Source organism: Enhydra lutris, unplaced genomic scaffold, assembly GCF_002288905.1.
Source record: "Enhydra lutris kenyoni isolate GAN:26980312 unplaced genomic scaffold, ASM228890v2 scaffoldscaffold14, whole genome shotgun sequence".
In the NCBI taxonomy this organism is placed as follows: Eukaryota; Metazoa; Chordata; class Mammalia; order Carnivora; family Mustelidae; genus Enhydra; species Enhydra lutris.
The window spans coordinates 50,455,009-50,476,393 of record NW_019154098.1 but is presented as its reverse complement, the minus strand read 5'-3'; the positions used below and the strand labels follow the sequence as shown (position 1 = coordinate 50,476,393).

At 38.3% G+C, this 21,385-nt stretch overlaps 2 protein-coding genes across 4 annotated transcripts in view; one reads left to right on the top strand and one right to left on the bottom strand.

Annotated features, from left to right (window-relative positions):
* The window catches only part of LOC111146562 (E2F transcription factor 5), a 28,429-nt gene extending 26,285 nt beyond the window's left edge, over positions 1–2,144 (top strand). The window contains exons 7-8 of one of the 2 annotated variants that reach the window (XM_022502154.1): positions 244–288; positions 1,678–2,144. In XM_022502154.1, coding sequence (XP_022357862.1) covers positions 244–288; positions 1,678–1,787 — 155 coding nt within the window. In that variant the 3' untranslated portion in view covers positions 1,788–2,144. Of the gene's footprint in view, positions 1–240; positions 289–1,677 lie in introns of both variants that reach the window. The other variant, XM_022502153.1, reaches the window with a different exon arrangement.
* On the bottom strand, positions 2,144–7,349 carry LOC111146563 (chromosome unknown C8orf59 homolog). Of its 2 annotated transcripts, none has more exons than XM_022502155.1 (4): positions 7,282–7,349; positions 5,021–5,137; positions 2,881–2,997; positions 2,144–2,590 (listed from the first exon to the last, which is right to left on the bottom strand). In XM_022502155.1, exons 2-4 carry the CDS (start codon positions 5,132–5,134, stop codon positions 2,519–2,521), a joined length of 303 nt encoding a protein of 100 aa, XP_022357863.1. In that variant the 5' UTR covers positions 5,135–5,137; positions 7,282–7,349; the 3' UTR covers positions 2,144–2,518. The 2 variants fall into 2 exon arrangements, with proteins under 2 accessions (XP_022357863.1, XP_022357864.1); XM_022502156.1 differs by having other exon boundaries at positions 2,462–2,590; positions 7,270–7,336.
* Between the last annotated feature and the right edge of the window lie 14,036 nt (positions 7,350–21,385).

Here is a 21,385-nt window from a genome sequence, read left to right as displayed (position 1 = left end):
TAAATAAAATCTTAAGAAAAAAAAAAAAAAAAAAGCAATGCCAAGCAGAGTTGGTGCTCATGAAAAAGGCATCTTTCCATAAAATTCTATTATTTTAACAATGTTTTGTTAATCAAGCTGCTGTTTAAATTGTTTAAATATATGCTGTTATATATATCCTGCATTTAAATATAACTGCCTTTTACTATTAAAATATATAAACAGAAATGTAACAAAACTTTATCACATTTCTGTTTCCAGCAGGAACTATTAGTGGAGATATCATTGATGAGCTAATGTCTTCTGATGGTAAGTAGTTTAAAATTTTACTAACTACTTTACATATCAATAATGCTTTTCTAGAACTTATAAGTGGCCTAAGATTTAAAAGAAATGCAGAACCTGTATTTTTTAATTGCTTAACATACTATGATGATTTATGGAAAATCTCCCACTTAACAGTAAATTGTAGGCATCCTTCAGAATTTTAATTTTTCTGCATTTTGAGAAAAAAGGGCCCAAAAGGGAATACTTATTACCATCACGGACTAAATTTCTACAGTTAGCACACTAGCCCTTTACATATCTGAAGAATTTGGCCAAGAAGAGTAAAATAATATATCGGTAATCTCAAAACCCAGTTTTGTAAATACCCCACTAGGGCTAACTTCAAGCTACCAATGTGAAGTACCTGAACTATGACTAACATTAGCCAAATTGTCATCTAATCTGAAATAATTTTTTTTTAAAGATTTTATTTATTTGACAGACAGAGATCACAGGTAGGCAGAGAGGCAGGCAGAGAGAGAGAGGAGGAAGCAGGCTCCCTGATGAGCAGAGAGCCCGATGCGGGGCTCAATCCCAGGACCCTGGGATCATAAATTGAGCCGAAGGCAGAGCCTTTAACCCACTGGGCCACCCAGATGCCCCAAATCTGAAATTTTTTAAAAATCCTAAAAATACAAAAATTTTTTTTGTAATTACTTTAATAGCTCTTTTAGCTTCACCTTTCTGTAAGTTCTTGGATTCAGTCCTGGTTCCTAACAAACATAGCCAAACCTAGGAAGTTGCAACTGCTAAATAACAAATGGTACAGTAGCCATTTGAGATTAAACATTTCTGTAGGAACAGAACATCAGCAAATTTATTAAGTCCAGTTCCTACTTCTGTTTACAAAGTAGTAACTTATTTAGCGGATCAGAGGACAGTGTTTGACCGATTTTTTTTTTTTAAAGATTTTATTTATTTGAGAGAGAGAATGAGCATGAATGGGGGGAGAGGCAGAGAGGGAGAAGCAGACTCCCCAGTGATGAACAGGGAGCCGGAGGCAGGGCTGGATCCCAGGACCCTAGGATCATGACCTGAGCTGAAGGCAGATGCTTAACCCACTGAGCCACCTAGACACCCTGACCAATGTTTTTAAAGCACATATTTTAATGTGACAAGTTCAACCAATACAAATTTTCTCTTTTTCTCATGCTATACTATGCATACCCATGCATAAATTATCTTTAAATGAGAATCTTTCAAAATACACACTAGATATGTCATTAATTTCATTATTACTTTTTCTATTATATACTGTAAAATATTCTTATATGTAATTTAATTTGGATAGATGTACTTGAGAGTATTTTGTTAGACATAATTAGCCGTATGTAAAAACCGTGTTTAACACTGAATTTGTTTTGCTTGCAGTGTTTCCTCTCTTACGGCTTTCTCCTACCCCCGCAGATGACTACAACTTTAATTTAGATGATAATGAAGGAGTCTGTGATCTGTTTGATGTCCAGATACTAAATTATTAGATTCCATGGAAAGCTGGGACTGTTATCTACCTCTAACTGTAACATTTTAGACTTCTTAATAACCTAAGTATTTAAAATAATGAATGTAACATCTTTTTAGTTCACTGATTCTGAAGTGTTCTCTAATACTTTCTTTTTTACTTCACAAAACTTCAACCATAAAAACAAAGGGCTCTTTCAACCACAAAAACAAAGGCTTTTTTCAGGGGAAAAGGTGATTTAATACCCACAGATCCCTTCCATCCTCACGTAATTAGATTCTGGGATTTCAGCTTTTCTTCCAATTCTGAATCCTTCTCGTTTTTCCTCTTATGAGAGGAAAGTTAAAATAAGACTTAAGGCCATCGAAAACAAAAAGAGTTGGCCAAAGGCTCATCACTTGTTTGTCTTGTATTTTTTTACTGCCATGAAACTGTCCGTATTTTTGTGTGTCCTCCAATCCAAACACACATTCACTGCCACTTATAAAGTGAAGGATGTAAAGTAGGATTATATTAACTGTTTCAGTGAACAGATTTTGTGAAGTGCCTTCTGTTTTAGCACTTTAAGTTTATCACATTTTGTTGACTTCTGACATTCCACTTTCCTAGATTATAGGAAAGATCTCTTTTATGTAGTTTGTTTTTAAAAATGTGCCAATGCCTGTACATTAACAAGATTTTTAAAAATAAAACTGTATAAAACATTTAATTTATTGGTCTTTTGGGGGTATTTGATGTATCTCCAGTGTATTACAACTGAGCCATTAATCTTGTCGCTTCATCAACATTAACTGGTTCGTTTTCATGACACTGCTGAGGAATCTGAAGGGAAAAAAATATTGTATTTTAAAATGTAGATAACAGTAGTGAACAAAAATGACTTGTATATAATTATTATCTGACTTAATTTCTTCTAGTCATAGGAAGTAAAACAATAAATTCTCATATTCAGACTCAATGTTTTAGTCTGAATATGACTCAATATGCTGTATATACTACAAGGCCAAGAATAGCAGAGAGCCAAATACTAAAAACTGCATTCAACTTATTGGCTTTAAAAAGTTGGGAGTTTAACTTATTAACAATAACAAAAGGAACTGATTTCTACTCACCAGCTGTTTCTGCAAAGGTTCAAGGGAAAGGCCTTTTGAGAAATGTGCAAGTTCCTTTTGTATATCTACAAAAGCTTTATTCACTCTGGTAACTTTTTCATTATTCACAATGTTTATCTTTTAAAAAAGAAAAAAGGCATTAATTTACAATCTTATAACCATTAATGATAAAATATATCCAACTTTACTTTAACCTTGTTAAACCTAAAAATTCAACAATCCTACTCATTTGTGGGGAAAATTCACACAAAAATTCTCATGGTTTTATTGAGAAATTTTAGACAAAAGGTTGTGTTTTTAAAAATAAGAATTATGTGGTCATACTTCATATGTAGAATTGGTATAGGCACACTAAAATACATGACCACAGTCCTTCTAGGCTATGGTACCATCATCTCTCATTGTAAAACGAGAAACCCAATCAGATCAAATGACTTACTCTCCTTGAACATTCCACCTCTGAATCCTTCCTTGACCTTCTTGCTTTATTGGAAGTCCCTTCCGGTCTCGTGAGGACATTTTCCTTTGCAGCACTCCTCCCTTAAATCTAAGAGGAGGGGTCATATTCTTGTTCTTCGCTGCTGTTCCCAAACCATTTCTCCTTTAAAACTCAGCTCTTCAATTTCAGGGTTCTTTTTCACTACCTACCTCAGCCATCCACTCACATGGATTACTTCTGGCTGCATCATTACTTGTAACTGCACCATATCCTGTTTCTCTAGTTCACTTAGTTTGCTAACATTAACAATTCTTGAGTCTTACTGAAACTGTCTCCCACCAATGTCACTATTTTTCACATTTTCATATCCTTTTTCCTTTAGCCACCAGAGATTCCATGAGCACTATTTGGTCAATCCCTTCTTTATACTCTCTTAACTTTCCTTCTCTTCTCTCCCTTAATTAAAGCTGCTTGGCAACCTAGTTAAATTCAACTGACAGCTTTTTCTGAGCCTAAAACTGAGGAAATCGTGACTGACTGGCTGGCTTCACTTTAAGTTCATGACCACAAACTTTAATTTACAATTTATATAGTACCTGGCAATCTTACAACCTCCACTTAGGAAGTTAGGCCACTTTCTGTGAAAACTATTAGATTATTTCTCCAACCAGCCTGCCTATCCAGATTTCCCTCTCTTAGATTTCTCCATTAGCATACATAAAACTTCTAGTACTTCTATTCACACAAAATGATCTCCTGTCAAATACACCAAGTTTTCCCCTAGCTTGGGATCTTTGTATTTGCTTTTCTCTGCCTAGAATATGCTGCTCCCAACACTTAACAGAACTTTAGATTACTTGGTCCTTATCATCTGGATCTTGGCTTCAGTGTCAACCTTTATCATAACACCTAGCTTTATTTTCTTTATAGCATTTACTAAGTCATAAAAATGCTTGATCAAAAAGCGTAGATAGTTCATGAAAACTGAAAGATGAAATGTTACATTTCTATCACTATTATGACAACTACTAGGCCCTAAAGAGCTGACTCCACCTACTACTTAAACTTGAAAACATTTCTTTGAAGAATTTTCTTAAAGAATCTACTTAATCTCAATGAAATTTCCCATTTCCCAAATATTTTTAAAAAAACAAAACAAAACACAAAAAAGAAAACTTTCTTTTCAAATTTTGCATTTTAAGAAAGAAAATATCTATCTTATTTTATAGGTTTTTGTTTGAGTTGTAGGTATCTTCAGGGAGGTAAGAATCACTGAGGAGAAAAAGAATGAATGCTGACCAGCATTTTCTGTCTTGCTTCTGTTAAGAGGTTCTTGAATATATTTGAGTTCAGAGATAAGAACTGTTTCCCATACCATGGTTTTTGATAATTTCTATATTCTGATAAAGCTTTTAAAACTTATTTTGATAATCTTTAAAAAAAAAACAAAACAAACCAGAAACTGTTCTTTGGAGCCTCATGCATTTGCAATTAAAGTGCCTTTTTTTTTTTTCATACATCCACATCAAGAAAGGGAGGTAAATTTTTTTTCATTTTTTAAAAAATAAATGTTTAAAATCATCTTTCCTTTGTGAGAAAGGCTAAGAACCTGTTTTAAATAATAGCAGTCAGTTTTCCAGTGGCTTTACAATTATGCTTTGCTTGTAAACAATAAAGTCAGAGTGCTTAGCTAATACTTACCTTCTTAAGGTTAGTGGTAACTGGTTTTGCTTTGTTTTTAGACTTAAAGTTTTTTTGGCTGGCTATATGAAATACATTCCTGGACTTCTGCCCTCTTAGTTTGTTCTTAGCCATTGTCTAGGTAAAAAAAAGAAAAGGAGCTCAATTAAGTTGCCCACATTTATGAACTATAAATCAACTTAAGTTTTTATAGTAAAGATACCAATTTAGTCTAAGAAACTCCATTTTATTCCTGATTGTTTTTAAAGTTCCTGCATGTGTTAAATTATTTCCATGTCTTTCGTCACTACTAGGTTTTCTGCTGTTTGAGTGCAGAATATGTATCTAATCCTTTTATCTGTAATACCTGGCCCACAGGAAGTACCACATTAATTTCTGCTGGCTGAATTTGTTAATACTATCAACACAATCGCTTTCTCAGCTCTTTGCAGCATCTGACAATGTTAACTATCACCATCCATCCTGCTAGTAGACATGCTACTTTACCATTTTGGTTCCTATCATCCTGCTTTAGGATGGACTCCTGTCTGCTTTCTCCTTTTTCACTCCTTTTCACTTGCCTCACTTTCTCTCCTATGTACACTTCTTCAAAATGAGTCCTTAATCCTAACTTCCTACCTTAAATTACCTTCACAACTTCCATATCACCTTTACGTGAATGGCTCTTGTCTTGAAACTTTACATACTTTCTTTGCTCTGTAGCTAAACACGCACTGAGTCTGTAAATCCTACCTTAAAAACATGTCTTAAATCTGCTTTAACAATGCATATGAGGAAAATTTTAAAAAATATTAAGATTTGTTGAGCTTATAATATGTGTATAACCACTGTGTGAACATTTTATATGCTTTAACTAATTTACTCTGCACAACATTTTGTGGGGTGTACTATTATCCCTATTTTACAAATAAAACTGATGCAAAGAGGTTAATTTGCCCAATGTCACACTCTCATTAATCAAGAAGTGACAGGATTCAAAGCCAGGAAGACTAGATCCAGAGTTAAAATTATGTGATATGGCTTCTCATGTATAAACAAACATCATGCAGTACTGAATAGTTCAGGACTAGAGTACTGCTGTAGTCCCTAGGTCTATTTGGTTAGACCATAAACTGGCAAACTATACCAATGGACCAAATTAGTCAGGCACCTGTCTCTAAGTAAAGTCGCAGTAAAACACAGCTATGTCCATTTGATTATGTATTGTCTGTGGCTACCTCCCTGCTACAACTGTGGTCCACAAAGCCCAATATTCATTTATTTATTTAACAAACATCTGGTCCATTCAGAAAGACTGCCAACCCCTGGCTTAAGGCAAGTGCATTCAAGTCTATGCCTTGTGCTATGTGATGAACCTTCCCAATATTAAAAACTTTGACTCTAACAATGCATTAGGGGCAGGGTGGTTTGTCCTGGTATATTACTGCTGGAACCCCAAACCAAAGATAAATATGTCAAACATAACCTGCCGCCTCTCTGTACACACCCATCCCAGTCTACTAACTGCTCTCCAAAGATATTTTGCATATTCCTCCTTTCCTTTGCTCAACTTGTATCTCTCCACTGAAATGCATATCCTCCTTCAGTGTCTAGCTTCCGTAAACTACTCAGAGTCAACAATGCTTACAAACACCAATGGTACTCCTACCTAAAACAAACAAACATGAGCACAGTAGGAAATTCGCGATTACTACAGAGGAATTAGAAAATACACATCATATCCCTGCAATTAAATAATCTAAGATCCTTCCAACAGTAACCAAAATCCCATCACTTATGTAGTATTCATTAACAACAATTTACAATGTGCCAGGTGTGGTATAAAAGTGACAGATATACAAAAAGTGATATACATACATGTATGTGATACAAACACAGACACATGATACGTCTTGCCAGAAGAAGCATAAAATTGGGACACAAGAGGGAGAAGTCCACCAGAGTTGGGGACTTGAGAAAGGTTCTTGGAGAAGGGAATATCTTGGGGGCCTGCGGCAATATTGAAATTCTGAGAGCAACGTGAAAACTGGGATGACAAGAGACACAACGAAAAACTGGTACCCTGACAAGGGCTTAAGGCTCAAAAGGCACCAGGGTTTCAGGCCTGGGCCAGCAGGCCCGCTGCCCACTAGGATTGCTTGAGGCCGACCGCGACCGAGCCCAGCCTTCGGGCCTCACTGACACGAGACCCACCAGTCCTGTCCTGAGCCCCGAAAACTGCACACCAGTCTGCCAAATAGTTTATTAACCCCTCACCGTACCTTCAATATCCTCGTGCAACAACTCACGCTCCGGGTGACGCCATCTACACCCACAGGATCTTCCGGATGTTCCGGGGAGGAAAGGAGCCAGTCAAAATTCTTCCCACAGGCCGTAATTCCGCCCACCGGGTGAAGCCCCACCCGCCGAGCGGAGTCCCACCCACAGAGCTCGGACCTGACTACACGAAGCCCCGCCCGCCAAACGTATTTCCGATCACACGCGGGTTCCCACCCTCGTAACGTAGCCCCGCCCACAGAGCTAACTCTCTAACGTATCTTTTAAACGTAGGGAAGCCCTTCTCCCCCCCGCCCCCCGCCCCCCGTCCTAGAGCGAAGTTCCACCCACCATGGGAAAACCCGCCCCAAGAGCATCCCTTTCTTTAGGCAGCATTGAGGACCAAAACTGGGCTCCGGCGAGCTAAGGGCGTTGGAGATGCGGCCAAGTCTGGATTTCCCGGGTGGGTAGGTATGTGTACAGAAAGCACTGAGGCATTTCTGAGGTTCCGAGCCGAGAAGTCCGTCACCCCGTGGGTCCTCAGCCGCAGATTCCCGGCTGCATCTGCCCACGCTCCCAGGAGGTGGCGCTGGGCGCCTCTGGATGGCGTCGGGGCAGTCCAGGGCGTGCAGAGAACCTTGTGTGTGGCTGGGAGGGATGGGGAACTATAAGGTCCGGAGAGAACGTTTGTAATGAACGAGAAGATGGCATGGTTTCCCCCTTTCCTTCAAAAAGAATATTGCTAACAATACAGAACATGCATAAGAAAATATGAAAAGAAAAGAAGTGTCAGGGAACGTAGAGAAACTGAGAAACTTTTTTTTTTTTTTTTTTTTTTTTTTTGCCTTCTGGTTGTGAATTTGTATTTCTCAATTAAGACATTTTGAGTTTTTCTAGAAAATATACTCAATTCTACCAAGAGGAGTTCTACATTAAAGTAACAGTTTTCATGCATTTCTGAACTTATTTTGATGAGTTCATAGGAAAGCCAGATTTTAAACAAATGTAGAAGTATTTACATATATCCGTTTATTATAAGAATTTAGTCTACATTCTAAGTATCAAAATAAGGCCGTAATACCACTCCCTTTTTCAAGGAAGATACTACTAAAGGCTCATATTTGAAGCTGCTGGCTGGCGTCTACAAAACTAGTAGTGGACAAAACCAAACTAGGATCTGTGTGGGTTGGCCCTGGCTCAAATTTTCTTTCCTCCAAGTCAGCCACTGGCCTCCTTATAGGAAGATGAGGCACTTTGACAGTAAATCATGTAATTGTGTTTATGTCTATCACAAAAAAGTAGGGCATATATGGAGGAAAGAGGAATAATTACCTGCCAATGTATGTTTATTCAAATTTTGTATTCTAAGAGTGACTTTTTAAAAACACCTTAAAATGCTAATATAAAATGCCCATAATGTTTGGGGGCAAAACCAAAATAAAGCTGAAGCTACAGAAAATCATCATCAGATCCTTTTACTAGGCCTGAGTCATCCACAAATATTAAAGCAAATAAGGCAGGTAGAAGTATGGTTCCTTGAATGTGAAGTTATTGATGTATATATGGAAGACAAAGAAATAGATGGAATGACATTATAGTATTCACAAAAATTTATGGGCCTTTTTTAAAATTTTGAAATGGTTAAATAAAGACACATACACCAAAGAAATGGCATGGTTATATAGGCAAATGCAGAGGTATTATCTGAAGTGTGAGTGAGGCGTCATAGATTTCTGGTTTACCTTTCTCACCAACCAGTAGTGTGATTATGAAAAAGTTACTTTATTTCTCTGTGCTTCCCTTTCCCATATGTACATGACCATTCAGAGGATATGTCCACTCCAGAGAACATCCATTTTCTGCTCAGAATCCTTTCCGGAGAACAATTCTTCTCCCATTAAGTTGTCCTGGTTGAGCTGATAATTACAGTCCTCCTCTAAAGATTTTTCAGCTAGAGCCGGTAAAGAATGCTATCTCCTGCATTTAGTGTCTTTATATTGGGATGATGTGAAATTAAAGCTGCTATTAGCCATCTTCTCCAGCAACTTGCAGAAGACCTGTCTGCAGTGGGAGAGAATGAGGGTAACATATAAAAGAAAACAGATCTGAACAATAGAATGCTGGACCCTGATGATGTCATTTGAGTCTTTAGATTCAGCCATAGACGGGAGAAAGATCTAGACTTCTCACTTACCTAAGCAAAAACATTGTTTTATTTGCTTAAATTGTCTTGAGTTAATTTTTTAAAAATCATTTGTACGTGAAAGAGTCTTTACTCCTGTCCAACCTACTTCACAGGAGTGTTGTGCAGAGTTCATAAAATACAAAGCATGAGAGCATAAGATATTACTAGGACAAAAGAAAGGATTGCATTAATTTTCTAAAAGTCATTTACTTATGAACCAAATAAATCATATATAAAGAAAAAATAACTTCAAGTTTTCTAATCTTTAAAAATACATGCAAATACATTTCCAGTTTTTCTAACAACCTTAAAGATCAATTAAATCATAAGTAGAGAAAGCATTTTTGAGAAACCGTAGTTTTCCTGTTGACACTCAGCAATGCAGAGTTCTGTATACAGATCTGGTCCTCAAAAACTGTCTTGAAAGCAGTTCAACAAGTAAACAGGGATAGTTAGGGAGAAGAGAAAAATGAGAGTACACATAAATAATTGCAAACCATTCATCACAAATCTCATAGCCCTTTATTGGAATAAAACCAGGCTTGTATAGATGATACTTTATGGTAAACTTATTTCACTGATTCAACTTTATTCTCCCCAATGCTCAATTTCATTCAGTCACAATAGTTTGACACTTTAAAAAATAAGTCTGTTTTGTAGAATGTTTCATAACTGGGAGTTTTTCTGTTTCCTCATGATTTGATTCGGGATATACTTTTGGGAAAGGAGGTAGACAGAAGTACCACAAAAGTGATGCTGTGGTCTCATTGCATCCTGACAGGTGGTTTGTAATTTATATTTGTCTCATTATGATAACATTGTGATGTTAACTTTGGTTGCTTAAGATTTTTTTGCCAAGTTTCTCCACTGTAGACTTACTTCTTTCCCCCTTTAAATCAACGAGTATTTTATGAGGAGCAACTTGAAGCTATTGCCAACATCCCATTCCTCATCAAACTTTCATGCTAATTTTGGTACTTGATGTATCTTGGGTAAATTAATTATTACTGTGTGGATTCCCAAATTGTAATTTTTATATCTCTGTCTTCCTTGTATAGTCATCAGCTGACATTCCATTGTAAGTAAAAACTTTGTTCTCCATCTATTTATTTATTTATTTATTCATTTATATTAGTACAGGTTCATGGGTTGTTATTTTATTCAATGGATTACAGCCTTTTCTTATCATAATTTATTTGATGTTCACATTGCCCAAGATTTGGCCCATGAGTGCTCCTTCACATATATCCCTTTGACTCGTCCCCATCCTTCTTTGACCACCTTCTTACTTTTTGGCACAGCAAAGCACTCCAGGTTCATTTGGACCTATACATCCCACGTCCCAGAATGAGTCATTTCTCCACGGAGCCCTGGTTCCTTTTAGTGCATAATAATATTTAGAAGCCAAGCTCTGAAATGTTGCTGCTTCTAGGCCTCAGCGGGTAGATCTACACAATATATGCATGTTTATATACTATTTGCCTAATTCTCTGTACATGTTCACACGCCTCACCAACTGTATTTAAGTCTACATGTAAAACCATGAGTTTATGTTAGTATCTCCAGTTTGAACTGAATACTATAGGATTTAGTTTTGTTTCCTTCCTTTTCATATTTGTAATTTATTTCTCCATCAGTGAGAAACCTGGCTCCCTACATATAGTATTCTATGTATATTATTCTAAATATAGGTGCTAATCCCTCATTTGATTTATTCTCCTGTTAGTAACCAATCCTCTTTCGCTGTTGCCTCCTCTCCCACCCCAGCTTCACGAAAGTGCCCCCCTCAGCCCCACTGGGCTCACACCATCCATTGTGTCATCCACTCTGGCTGCTTCTACCTGCAGAGATAGTGTTCTTACCCTGCTTGGGCTCTGACTTTCCCTAAGATGCTAACATCTCCCCTCCTTAATTAAGACCTAATGTCTTTTAGACTTAATATTGAGGGAAGGAGGGACAGCTGCGATGAAGGAAGGAAACAAAGGAGGAGGGAAGAAGGAAAGATGAAAGAAGGGAGGGAGGGAAGAAAGGAAGGAAGGAAGGAAAAGTGAAAGAGGGAAAGAAGAAGGGGGAAAAAAGCAGATGCAAAGTTTGGGTTTTTATTCTATAGAAAATAAAGGACTCCCCTTCCTACACACACACACACACACACACACACACACACACACACACACACACCGTATGGCTTTTTATACGGAGCTAGTTTAATTGGCAGTATGAAAGTAGATTGGAAGAAGGAATGGTGGCAGTAAGGGGGCAGGGGTTCAGGAAATAAATAACAGAGAGCCTGGGACGCCAGTGCACCTGATATGACTCCCCTCAGTATAAGTGCATGAAGAACAGTCCATAAAAATGATACGCATTTTGCCTTGCTGCATAGATTCTTTGTGGGCCAAGTAAACAGTAAAGCTACCTTCCAATGAATCTGCATTTCTTGTGAGGGGCCAATTAGATCATGAAAATTTTCATGGTTGATTATGGAAATAGGGATTCTTTTTCCCTCTAACCCCTCAGTGACAGAAGCATTTAATTTTAGACTAAGAATAAACATATCTGTAACACAGTCTATATAAGAAAGTGGAACAGAACAGGCAGGACCCTCCACCTTTCAAACTAGGTCAAATTCCTGAAAATATCTGGATGGTTAGAATCAAGAAATGAAAAGAGATCATTAACCCTTTTGGGGGAAGAAAAAATGACTCACTTCTGCAGGTTATTATAAAGCTGCAAGAGGAAACTCACAGGCTTTAGTGTTTTACTATGTATTTTCTATAATTCAAACAGCATATTACTTGTATGCATGTTTGTCTCTTGATTTTCCATGTACTCTTCAAGGGCCAGTTTTTATTTTTATTTTTTAAAGATTTTATTTATTTATTTGACAGAGAGTGAGACAGCGAGAGAGGGAACACAAGCAGGGGTAGTGGGAGAGGGAGAAGCAGGCTTCCTGCTGAGCAGGGAGCCTCACATGGACCTGGGTCCAGGCCGAAGGCAGACGCCTAACAACTGAGACTCCCATGCGCCCCCCTGGGGCCAGCTTATTACTCAGTCACCAATCCCATGTAGTATTTTGTATTTCCAATGCGTGGGAGGAATGCTATAAACATTTGCTAAATGGAATAAAATTCCCTGAAGTGTAAAAAAGCAAGCAAGGTATTGTAGCCAATATACTAGAAATGACTTTAAAGCTCTATCACCTTTACCATGACTAAAAATACCCAGAACACTTCTTTTTATCTTCTTGTAGCACTGTTCCTCAGGAATGCTAGGTGCTCAACAAATGTATTTTAAATTAATTGAACAGATTTTTATCCAGAGTAATCTCCTGGCCAAGTGCCTAGAAACCCTGAAACTAAGCTAATTATAGTCATAAAGGAGGGCTTGTATATGAAATATTTGAAGGTTAAGAATGTTCAAATACATAGTACAAAGGCAATAAAAATATTCAAAGGGTACATGAAGTCCTTTCACATTTTTTATGATGCTTGGTTAAAATCCAAGTAATGGTTAAAAATTGCAGGAATTGTGGCATATTTAGCAAGTACATGTTTAAAACTCAGAAAATTGGCAAAGGTAAAGAAGGCAGTGTGCTGTTTAATTACAATTTGACACTGAATTTCGACAGTATTTAAAAGTAAAAAGTGAAAGGATGCTGTGCTTTGTAATTACCAAGTTTAGTTGATAATGCAAATACTCAAGCTGTCTAAAGCTCAAAAATAATTTTGTTTTTCAGTTGAAATTGTAATGTTCAGAGTGTGAAGACTAAAGTCAATAGTTTTTTACTTTTTTCTTTGTATTTTATAGCAACCCTGATGTGCTGAAATCCTACTAAGAAGTACATGGACATCTATATTTTAACAAGCAAGAAATACTGAGGACTTAAAGTTCTCACAAACATTTGGCTCCTTAAAGACTTGATTTTCTTTTGGATTAGAAAAGTTATGAAGGGTCATTGTAGGAATGGAAAATTCAGAAAAGTGTAAAGAAGAAAACAAAACAAAAAAAAACAGCAATGATTACATTCTGATTTTACTCTCCATTACCTTCCTCTCATTTGGGTTATCGGAATAGCTTTCTAATTGGTTCTCCTGCTTTAATCTCTATACAAACCCAGTGGCCAGAGGAATCCTGCCAAAATGTTAATCAAATCATGTCATTCCTCAGCTCAAAATCCCCATAGTTCCCCACGTCATTCAGAATAAAGACCAGAGTGCTTACTCCAGCCTTTGAAGCCATATGTGACCTCTCCTTGCTGCCACTGCTTTCCTCCTGTTCTGTAATCCATGCCAGGTGTGTTCCTCCTTCTGGACCATTCTGCCTTGAGCACTCGCTTCCTAAATATCTACCAGGCTCCTTTCTCACGTTTTTCAGACCTTCGCTCGATGTCTTCTCAGTGGGGGCTTCTATAAAGTGACTACTTCTATAAAGTTCCAAGTCTTCCTACATTCCTTCTCTGCTATCACACTATTGTCCCATACGATAATATATTTATTCATTTTGGTTTTTTATCTGTCTCCTCCTGCTAGAATGTCAGCTCCATACAGGCAGAGCCTTCTATCTGGTTTTGTTTGTTTGCTGCTATATTAGTTCTCTCACACATAACAAGTCACCACAAAATTCAGTCACTCACAACAACAATCCTTGGTTACTATCTCATAATTTTAGTGTGTATGGAATTTGGGAGGGGTTTGGCTTGATGGTTCTGGCTCAGGGTCTTTCCTGAGGTTCAGTTGGGTGTTGGCTGGGCCTGCAGTCATCTGAAGGCTTGACTGGGTCTGAGGGATCTACTTGCAAGGCAACGCACTCATGTGGCTATAGGTTGGTGTTGATTAGTGCCAGGATGCCTGAAATCCTCTCCAGGAGACCTCCCCATAGGGTTGTTTGGGTATTCTTACAGTGTGGAAGCTGGCTACCATCAGGCTGAGTGACCCAAGAGAGCAAGTGGGAAACTGCAATGTCTTTTATGACTTAGATTCAGAAACCATACACTATGACTTCCACTCCGTTTTATTTTCATATATGCCTGTCCTATTCATTCATTCATTCATTTTAGGCAGGGAGGGGCAGAGGCAGAGAGAATCTTAAGCAGACACCATGCTAAGTGCAGAGCCTGACTTGAGGCTCAATCTCATGACCCTGAGATCAGGACCCTTCTCTCATGACCTGAACTGAAACCAAGAGTTAGACGCTTAACCAACTGCACCACCCAGGTACCTCAAAACTGCCTAGCATCTAAAGGTAATCTCATAAATATTTTGAACAAGGAATAAGTTCTATCACTCAGATTTTCAAAAACATATTTCTTTGCAGCTTTTTTCCTAAGCAATTATGCTGTGTTGTTTATTAAAAATTGGAATTTCTTTCCAGGTAAAAATTTATAATCTGTAAATATAAGCATATATACTTATTAATAAGTACATTGAAAATATATTTGTGTCTTTCTAAAATTATGTCTTTTTGATATATAATAAGTTACTTCAACTCTCTTTTCATTGACATTCTGTTATAAATACATTTTGATAAACATATTGTGCATAAACCTTTGAGAGGATCTCCTAATATTTTCTTGGGGAGCTTGCCTAGGAATAAAACCTAAGTTTATAAATACTTAAAATACTTGATTTAAATTACCAAATTGTTTTCAGAAAGACCATATATTTTACAATTCTACCAACAGTGTATGAGCATGTCAAATTCACCACATCCTTATTGAGATGGAGTCTTGCTACTTTTTAAGAAGCTGAGATTTTGATTAGGAAGAAATAGCATGAAGGCCTTTTGAAAATTACTCATCTTTGGAATCTTGAGTCACATTTATAGTTTAGTTTTCTGTTTTTTTCTTTGTCATATCAACTGGTTGTTTAGGGGTTAAAATAGACAAAATTTGGAGGGGAAGGGAAAAAAAGAAAAGCAAGAATCAGTATGACTATTAAGTTTTGACTTGCACAGTTGGGTGGATGGTGGTGCCATTTAATAAGACAGAGAGAAAACTGGGGGAAGGAAACTGAGATGGAGAGGAAAGAATTGACTCCATTTCAGACACCTTAAATTGCAGCAGTTGGATGCAGTTCAGTGGATCTAACGCTATGCTGCCCAATACAGTAGCCACTCACCACATGTGACTATCAGTCACTTGTAATGGGCTAGCCTGAACTGAGATATTCTGTAAAAGTGAAATACACATCAGATTACAAGACTTAGTAAGACAAAAAATGCGAAAGATGTAATTGTGTTAGTTAAGTTTCAACTAGGAGACAAAAATCATGCAACAATTTTTTTAAAGATTTATTTATTTGAGAGAGAGAGAGAGAGCGAGCAGGAGATGGGGGAGGGTCAGAGGGAGAAGCAGACTCCCCACTGAGCAGGGAGCCCGATGTGGACTCGATCCTGGGACTCCAGGATCATGACCTGAGCCAAAGGCAGTTGCTTAACCACCTGAGCCTCCCAGGTGCCCCACATACAATAATTTTTAACAGGAAAAGTTGACATGAGGAATGAACTATACCAAGGAATAAGATGTAAGAGAACTATAAAGAATATCCATAGGCTAAGGGGGAGTTTCCAAGGAAGGACAAATGTGGAAGTTGCCCTCCCCTCCAAGGCTGGGATTCAGATCACTGGAGAGGTGTGGTAGTAGCCCACTGGATGGATGGCAGAGAAGTTCATGGGATGCCCCAGGGCAGAGTTGGTCCATAGCTGCCAGGCAAGCAGGAGACACTCCTCTGGGGTTCAGTGGGCCAAGTGTGGCATGAAGGGTGCAGAGGGACTCGGGATTGGGAAACATGTCTCTGCAGGGTGATACACAACCTAGAGGGCAGTGTTTGTGTCAGAAGCACCAGGGTGCAGGCCGCCTGAGGCTTGTGGGTAGGTGTGCAGAGGATTGAGGCATCTGCTTGCCAACAGGGTGGCAGGAGAGCTGAGGTGTGTGGTGTTTGCTTCAGGAGTTCTGAGGAGAGGGTTACTGGGTTGGGGCTGGGACTGTGAACTTGCTGAGGGACTGCACAGTCTTGGCATGAAGCTGGGCCATTGTGCCCCTGCATGTCCACTCACACCTCTCTCTGTCAGAAGGCCAGTGGGAGCAAGAAGAAAACAAAAATGCAGTACACAAGAACCAGGGAAACAGTCCCTTTCTGTGATTTCCCTCTACTGAAAAAAGGTTAGCATCGTGCTTGGCTTGGCTTTTCTGAGTTTTCAGCTTGCCAGCTCATCCTGTAAATCTCAGGACTTGTCAGTCTCCATAACTGTGTGAGCCAATCCCTTACACAAAATCTCTTTTACACACACACACACACACACACACACACACACACACACACACACACACAATGTGTGATTCTGTTTTTCTGGAGAAACGTTACTAATACAGTTGGGTATAAAAGAACCCAAGGAACAAACACCAGACAGTGTGGGTGGGCAGCAAATGGGAGCTATGTGTATGTTCAGGGAGTGATTTTACTTCTAAAAAGAGGAAATTCTAGAATATATTAGTATGCTAATGGCAATGATCAAGAAGAAGCGGAGTTGGTCACATAGGTTATAAAGGGTATAATGGTATATGTTTCGTGGGAGTGGAAAGTTTTGCTAGGTAGGGCTAGTGCATCAAATCTTTGTGGTAGAATGGTGGTATCCAGCAGAGAACTTCTTGGAGCAGGGGATCTACCAAACCTTGCTTGATGGTGAGATGAGGATTTGGGTATTGCTCTTGAGAGAACACCCTGCCCTTCCCTAGAGGACAGAAGGGGGTAGGTGAACCTTATAAGTGCTGATGACAGAATGCCTGTTAGCACCCCTCATTCTATCTGTCATTATATTTCAAAGAGTTGACAGCAATAGAGTGAAACTGACTTCTTTCCAAATGGGCCATTCCAAACTAATAACAATTAATTAAATTTTTTGACAGTTGAATTATTTTGTCCTGAACTATCTAGACTTTTCAACACTGATCTGATGTCTATACAAATTTGTTTCCTTTTAAACAATCTTAGCTTTCTCCTTTTCTCTTTCCTGCTTTGTCTACTTTTATAATGTGCTCAAATAAGATACGAAACACTACAAAATAAGGTGTGATAAATTCCTGTTAGAAGACTGTATGAGATTAAACAAAAGAACAAAAATGTAAAAGGTAGGGTTTTGGCAATGTATGTTCTTGTCTGACAATACAGGACAAAATATTTGGCTCTGTTTCTGGAAGTTATTATCTGGAAAGTGATTAGAGAGGTGATTCACTGAAGCTACCTTTTCAATTCTGGTCTGAGTATTCCCATCTTGACATGAAACCTGGGTCACTTGGGCAAGGCCCTTTAGCCCCTTTAGGAGATTGCCTTACACAATCCTAACCTTAGAATAACCTTAGGATAACCTTAGGAATGGGACATTAAAGAAATCAAAACCCCCACATAGTATCAGCTCCATAAAACCAACAATCTCCAAAGATATCAAATGATAAGACATTCCTGTGGTTAATAAGTCCCAGCTGTGCAAATCACAGGACTTGAATGAAAGAAATGGGCACAGAGTGGAACACCTTGGACTTGGGACTCTGTAAATTGGGGCTATGTCCCCAAACGTGTGCCCTGCCTCTCTAGGTAACTGAGGAACTTTGTTCATCTCAGTTTACTGCTCAGAAAAGCCAGATGATAAGAGCCGCTTGGGTTCACAATCAGTTTCTAAAAAGAATCCTTGAAAAAACATGCGTCTCAGAGGAGGAGTCTGTATGTATTTATATGTGCCCTCATAGAACAATATTAATTCATACTTTGGTATTTTCTCAATATGTTACCATCCTTAATGAAATATTTTTGTGGCTAGAGTTATCACTTACAAGTGCTGTTTGTAACATACAGTGATCACTGAAGAAGTGATCTGACTTAAGCATGCTTTGTTGCAAAGATACTTGAACTGGATCTAATTGAATCAAGAGTGAAGTGGAGATTATGGCCACATGTATGATCAGGAATCTTGGGTTCCCTGGTCAGTGTTAATCTTCCTCTACGTGTTTACACTTCATGGTTATGAACCTGGAGACAAAGGTTCTTTGTTAAGGAGAAAACCCACACCTAGTTATAAAAGGTTATTTAGCAAGCTAGTGGGTCATTAATTGGAGGAAATACAAGGTTTTCGTCACCCCAGATTTTTTTTTTTTTTGGAAAATTTAAAACCTACCAAAAAAAAAAAAATGTAGGAGTTGTAACATGAGGACATCCTTCAGCAAGATTCACCAATTATCGACTGAGGCATCTGAGAGTCAATCTCAGACAGGAAGGTACCTCGGCCCTATTGCTTTGACATTCATCTCCTAAAGTATTGCCCGTACCATCACCACACCTATGAAAATTAACATCAATTCAATAATATCAACTATATGTGGTCTGTGTTTACAATTCTTTAACTGTCTCCAATGCAGGGATCGTGTCTTTCTTTCCAACCTAGGACCCAGTTGAGGGTAACACATTACGTTTGGTTGTGACATGTATTTTGTCTTAATCCCAGGCTGAATGAATATCCTAATCCCTAATAGCATTTCACCTAGAAGTTTTAGCACTCATTACTGATCCTTACCTGAACCAGATATTACACCAGCCTTGCAAAATTGATGGTTTTATAATTCTACCACTTTATCTGTATTTAGTAGCTTGCATTCTCTCATAAAGAAGCATTTTGTCTCTCTTTCAGTATCACTATGGACTCATGATATTTGGGGATTACTATTATTATTTTTTTTGATGGCCAAATTGTCCCAAATTTGGCAGTGGACCTCCTACATGCTATCTCCTCTGTGTGTGTGTGTGTGTGTGTGTGTGTGTGTTTTACATGACTTCATTAGTATTTCATGAGTTTATTTTGCTAATTTTTTAAAAAAGATTTTATTTATGTATTTGACAGAGACCTAGTGAGAGGAGGAACTTAAGCAGGGGAAGTGGGGGAGGGAGAAGCAGGCTTCCCTCCAAGCAGGGAGCCCGATGTGGGGTTCGATCCCAGGACCCTGGGATCATGACCTGAGCCGAAGGCAGAGGCTTTAACCTACTGAGCCACCCAAGTGCCCCTATTTTGCTAATTTTTTTAAAAAGCTATTTATTAGAGTAATTTTGGGTTCACAACATTGAGAGGAAGGTACAGACAGAGCCCATAAAATCTCCAACATGCTTAGCCTCCTTCATTATCAACTTGTTCCTCCAGAGGCTATATTTATTTCAAATGATGAACTTAAATCCTTATCACCCACAGTTCATAGTGTACCTTAGGGTTCACTCTTGGTGTTTTATATCCTGTGGCTTTGGACAAATGTATAATGACATGTATGAATCAATGTAATATATGGAGTATATTTTTAGAAAAGGAGGGGATGTGGTAAGGAGAAGAAGGAGAGAGAGAGAGGGAGAGAGAATCTTAAGCAGGCGCCATGCCCAGTACAGAGCCTGATACAGGGCTCCACCTCACATCCCTGAGATCATGACTGGAGCTGAAATCCAGCGTTGGACACTTAACTGACTGAGCCACCCAGGTGCTCCTCATACAGAGTATTTTTATTGCCCTAAAATTCTTCTGTGTTGTCTACTCAGCACCACCCGCCCCCCTCTTGGCAACCACTGATCGTTGTACTGTCTCCATAGTTTTGCCATTTTCAGTGTATCATATAGTTGGGATCATACGGTATGTAGTCTTCAGATTGGCTTCTTTCATTTACCAGTATGACATCGAAGTTTTTCTATGTCTTTTCATGGCTTGATAGCTCATTTCTTATTAGTGCTAAATAACATTCAGTTGTCTGGATGCACTAGAGTTTAATTATCCATTCACCTACTGAAGGACATCTTGGTTGCTTTCAAGTTTTGGCAATTAAAAATAAAGCTGCTGTAATCATCCATGTGCAGATTTTTATGTGGCTTTTATGTGCAGATTTTTATAACTTTTCACTTGGATAAATACTGAGCACTGTGATAGCTGGATCGTATGGTAGGAGTATGTTTAGTTTTGTAAGAAATTGCCAAACTGTCTTCTAAAGTGGCTGCACCGGGATGCCTGGGTGGCTCAGTGGGTTAAAGCCTCTGCCTTCGGCTCAGGTCATGATCCCAGGGTCCTGGGATCGAGCCCCGCATCGGGCTCTCTGCTCTGCAGGGAGCCTGCTTCCCTTCCTCTCTCTCTCTCTGCCTGCCTCTCTGCCTACTTGTGAGCTCTGTCAAATAAATAAGTGAAATCTTTAAAAAAATAAATAAATAAAGTGGCTGCACCATTCTGCATTCCCATGATGAATGAATGGAAGTTCCTATACTTCCACAGCCTTGCCAACATTTGGTGTTGCCAGTGTTCTGGATTTTCACCATTCTCATAGGTATGTAGTAGTATCTCATTATTGTCCTAATTTGTATTTTCCTGATGACATATGATGTGAAGCATCTTTCATGTGCTTATTTGCAATATGTATATCTTCTTTGGTAAGATGTCTGTTAAGGTCTTTGGAACATTTTTTCATCAGGTTGTTGTCTTATTGTTGAGTTTTCAAGAATTTTTGTGTATTTTGGAACACAATACTTTAATATATGTTCGCCTATAAATATATACATATATGTATTTTGTCTTTTGTAGTGAAAGTGAAATATAGGTAAAACTTTGAAAGTTTGGCCACCATTATGCCAGCATAAATGAACCCAATTGTTCCAGAGAATATGGAAGAGAAAGCTTGTGCTTTCCCTTAGGTATAAGAGGAGCATAAATTTTATTGTACTTATGGCTGTATAAAAATTTTTTCCCATTGCATGCTAACCTCATTAAGATTTACAGAAGCAGAAGGAAGTGCAGGCTGCACTACGGGGTATTTAGGTCAGGTCTAAAGAAGAATTATTCAAATTGATCCTTATTTAGTGGTCCCTAAACAGTACAGTGGTTACCAAAAGAAGTACCCTCCTGGGATTTGCAATTACCACATT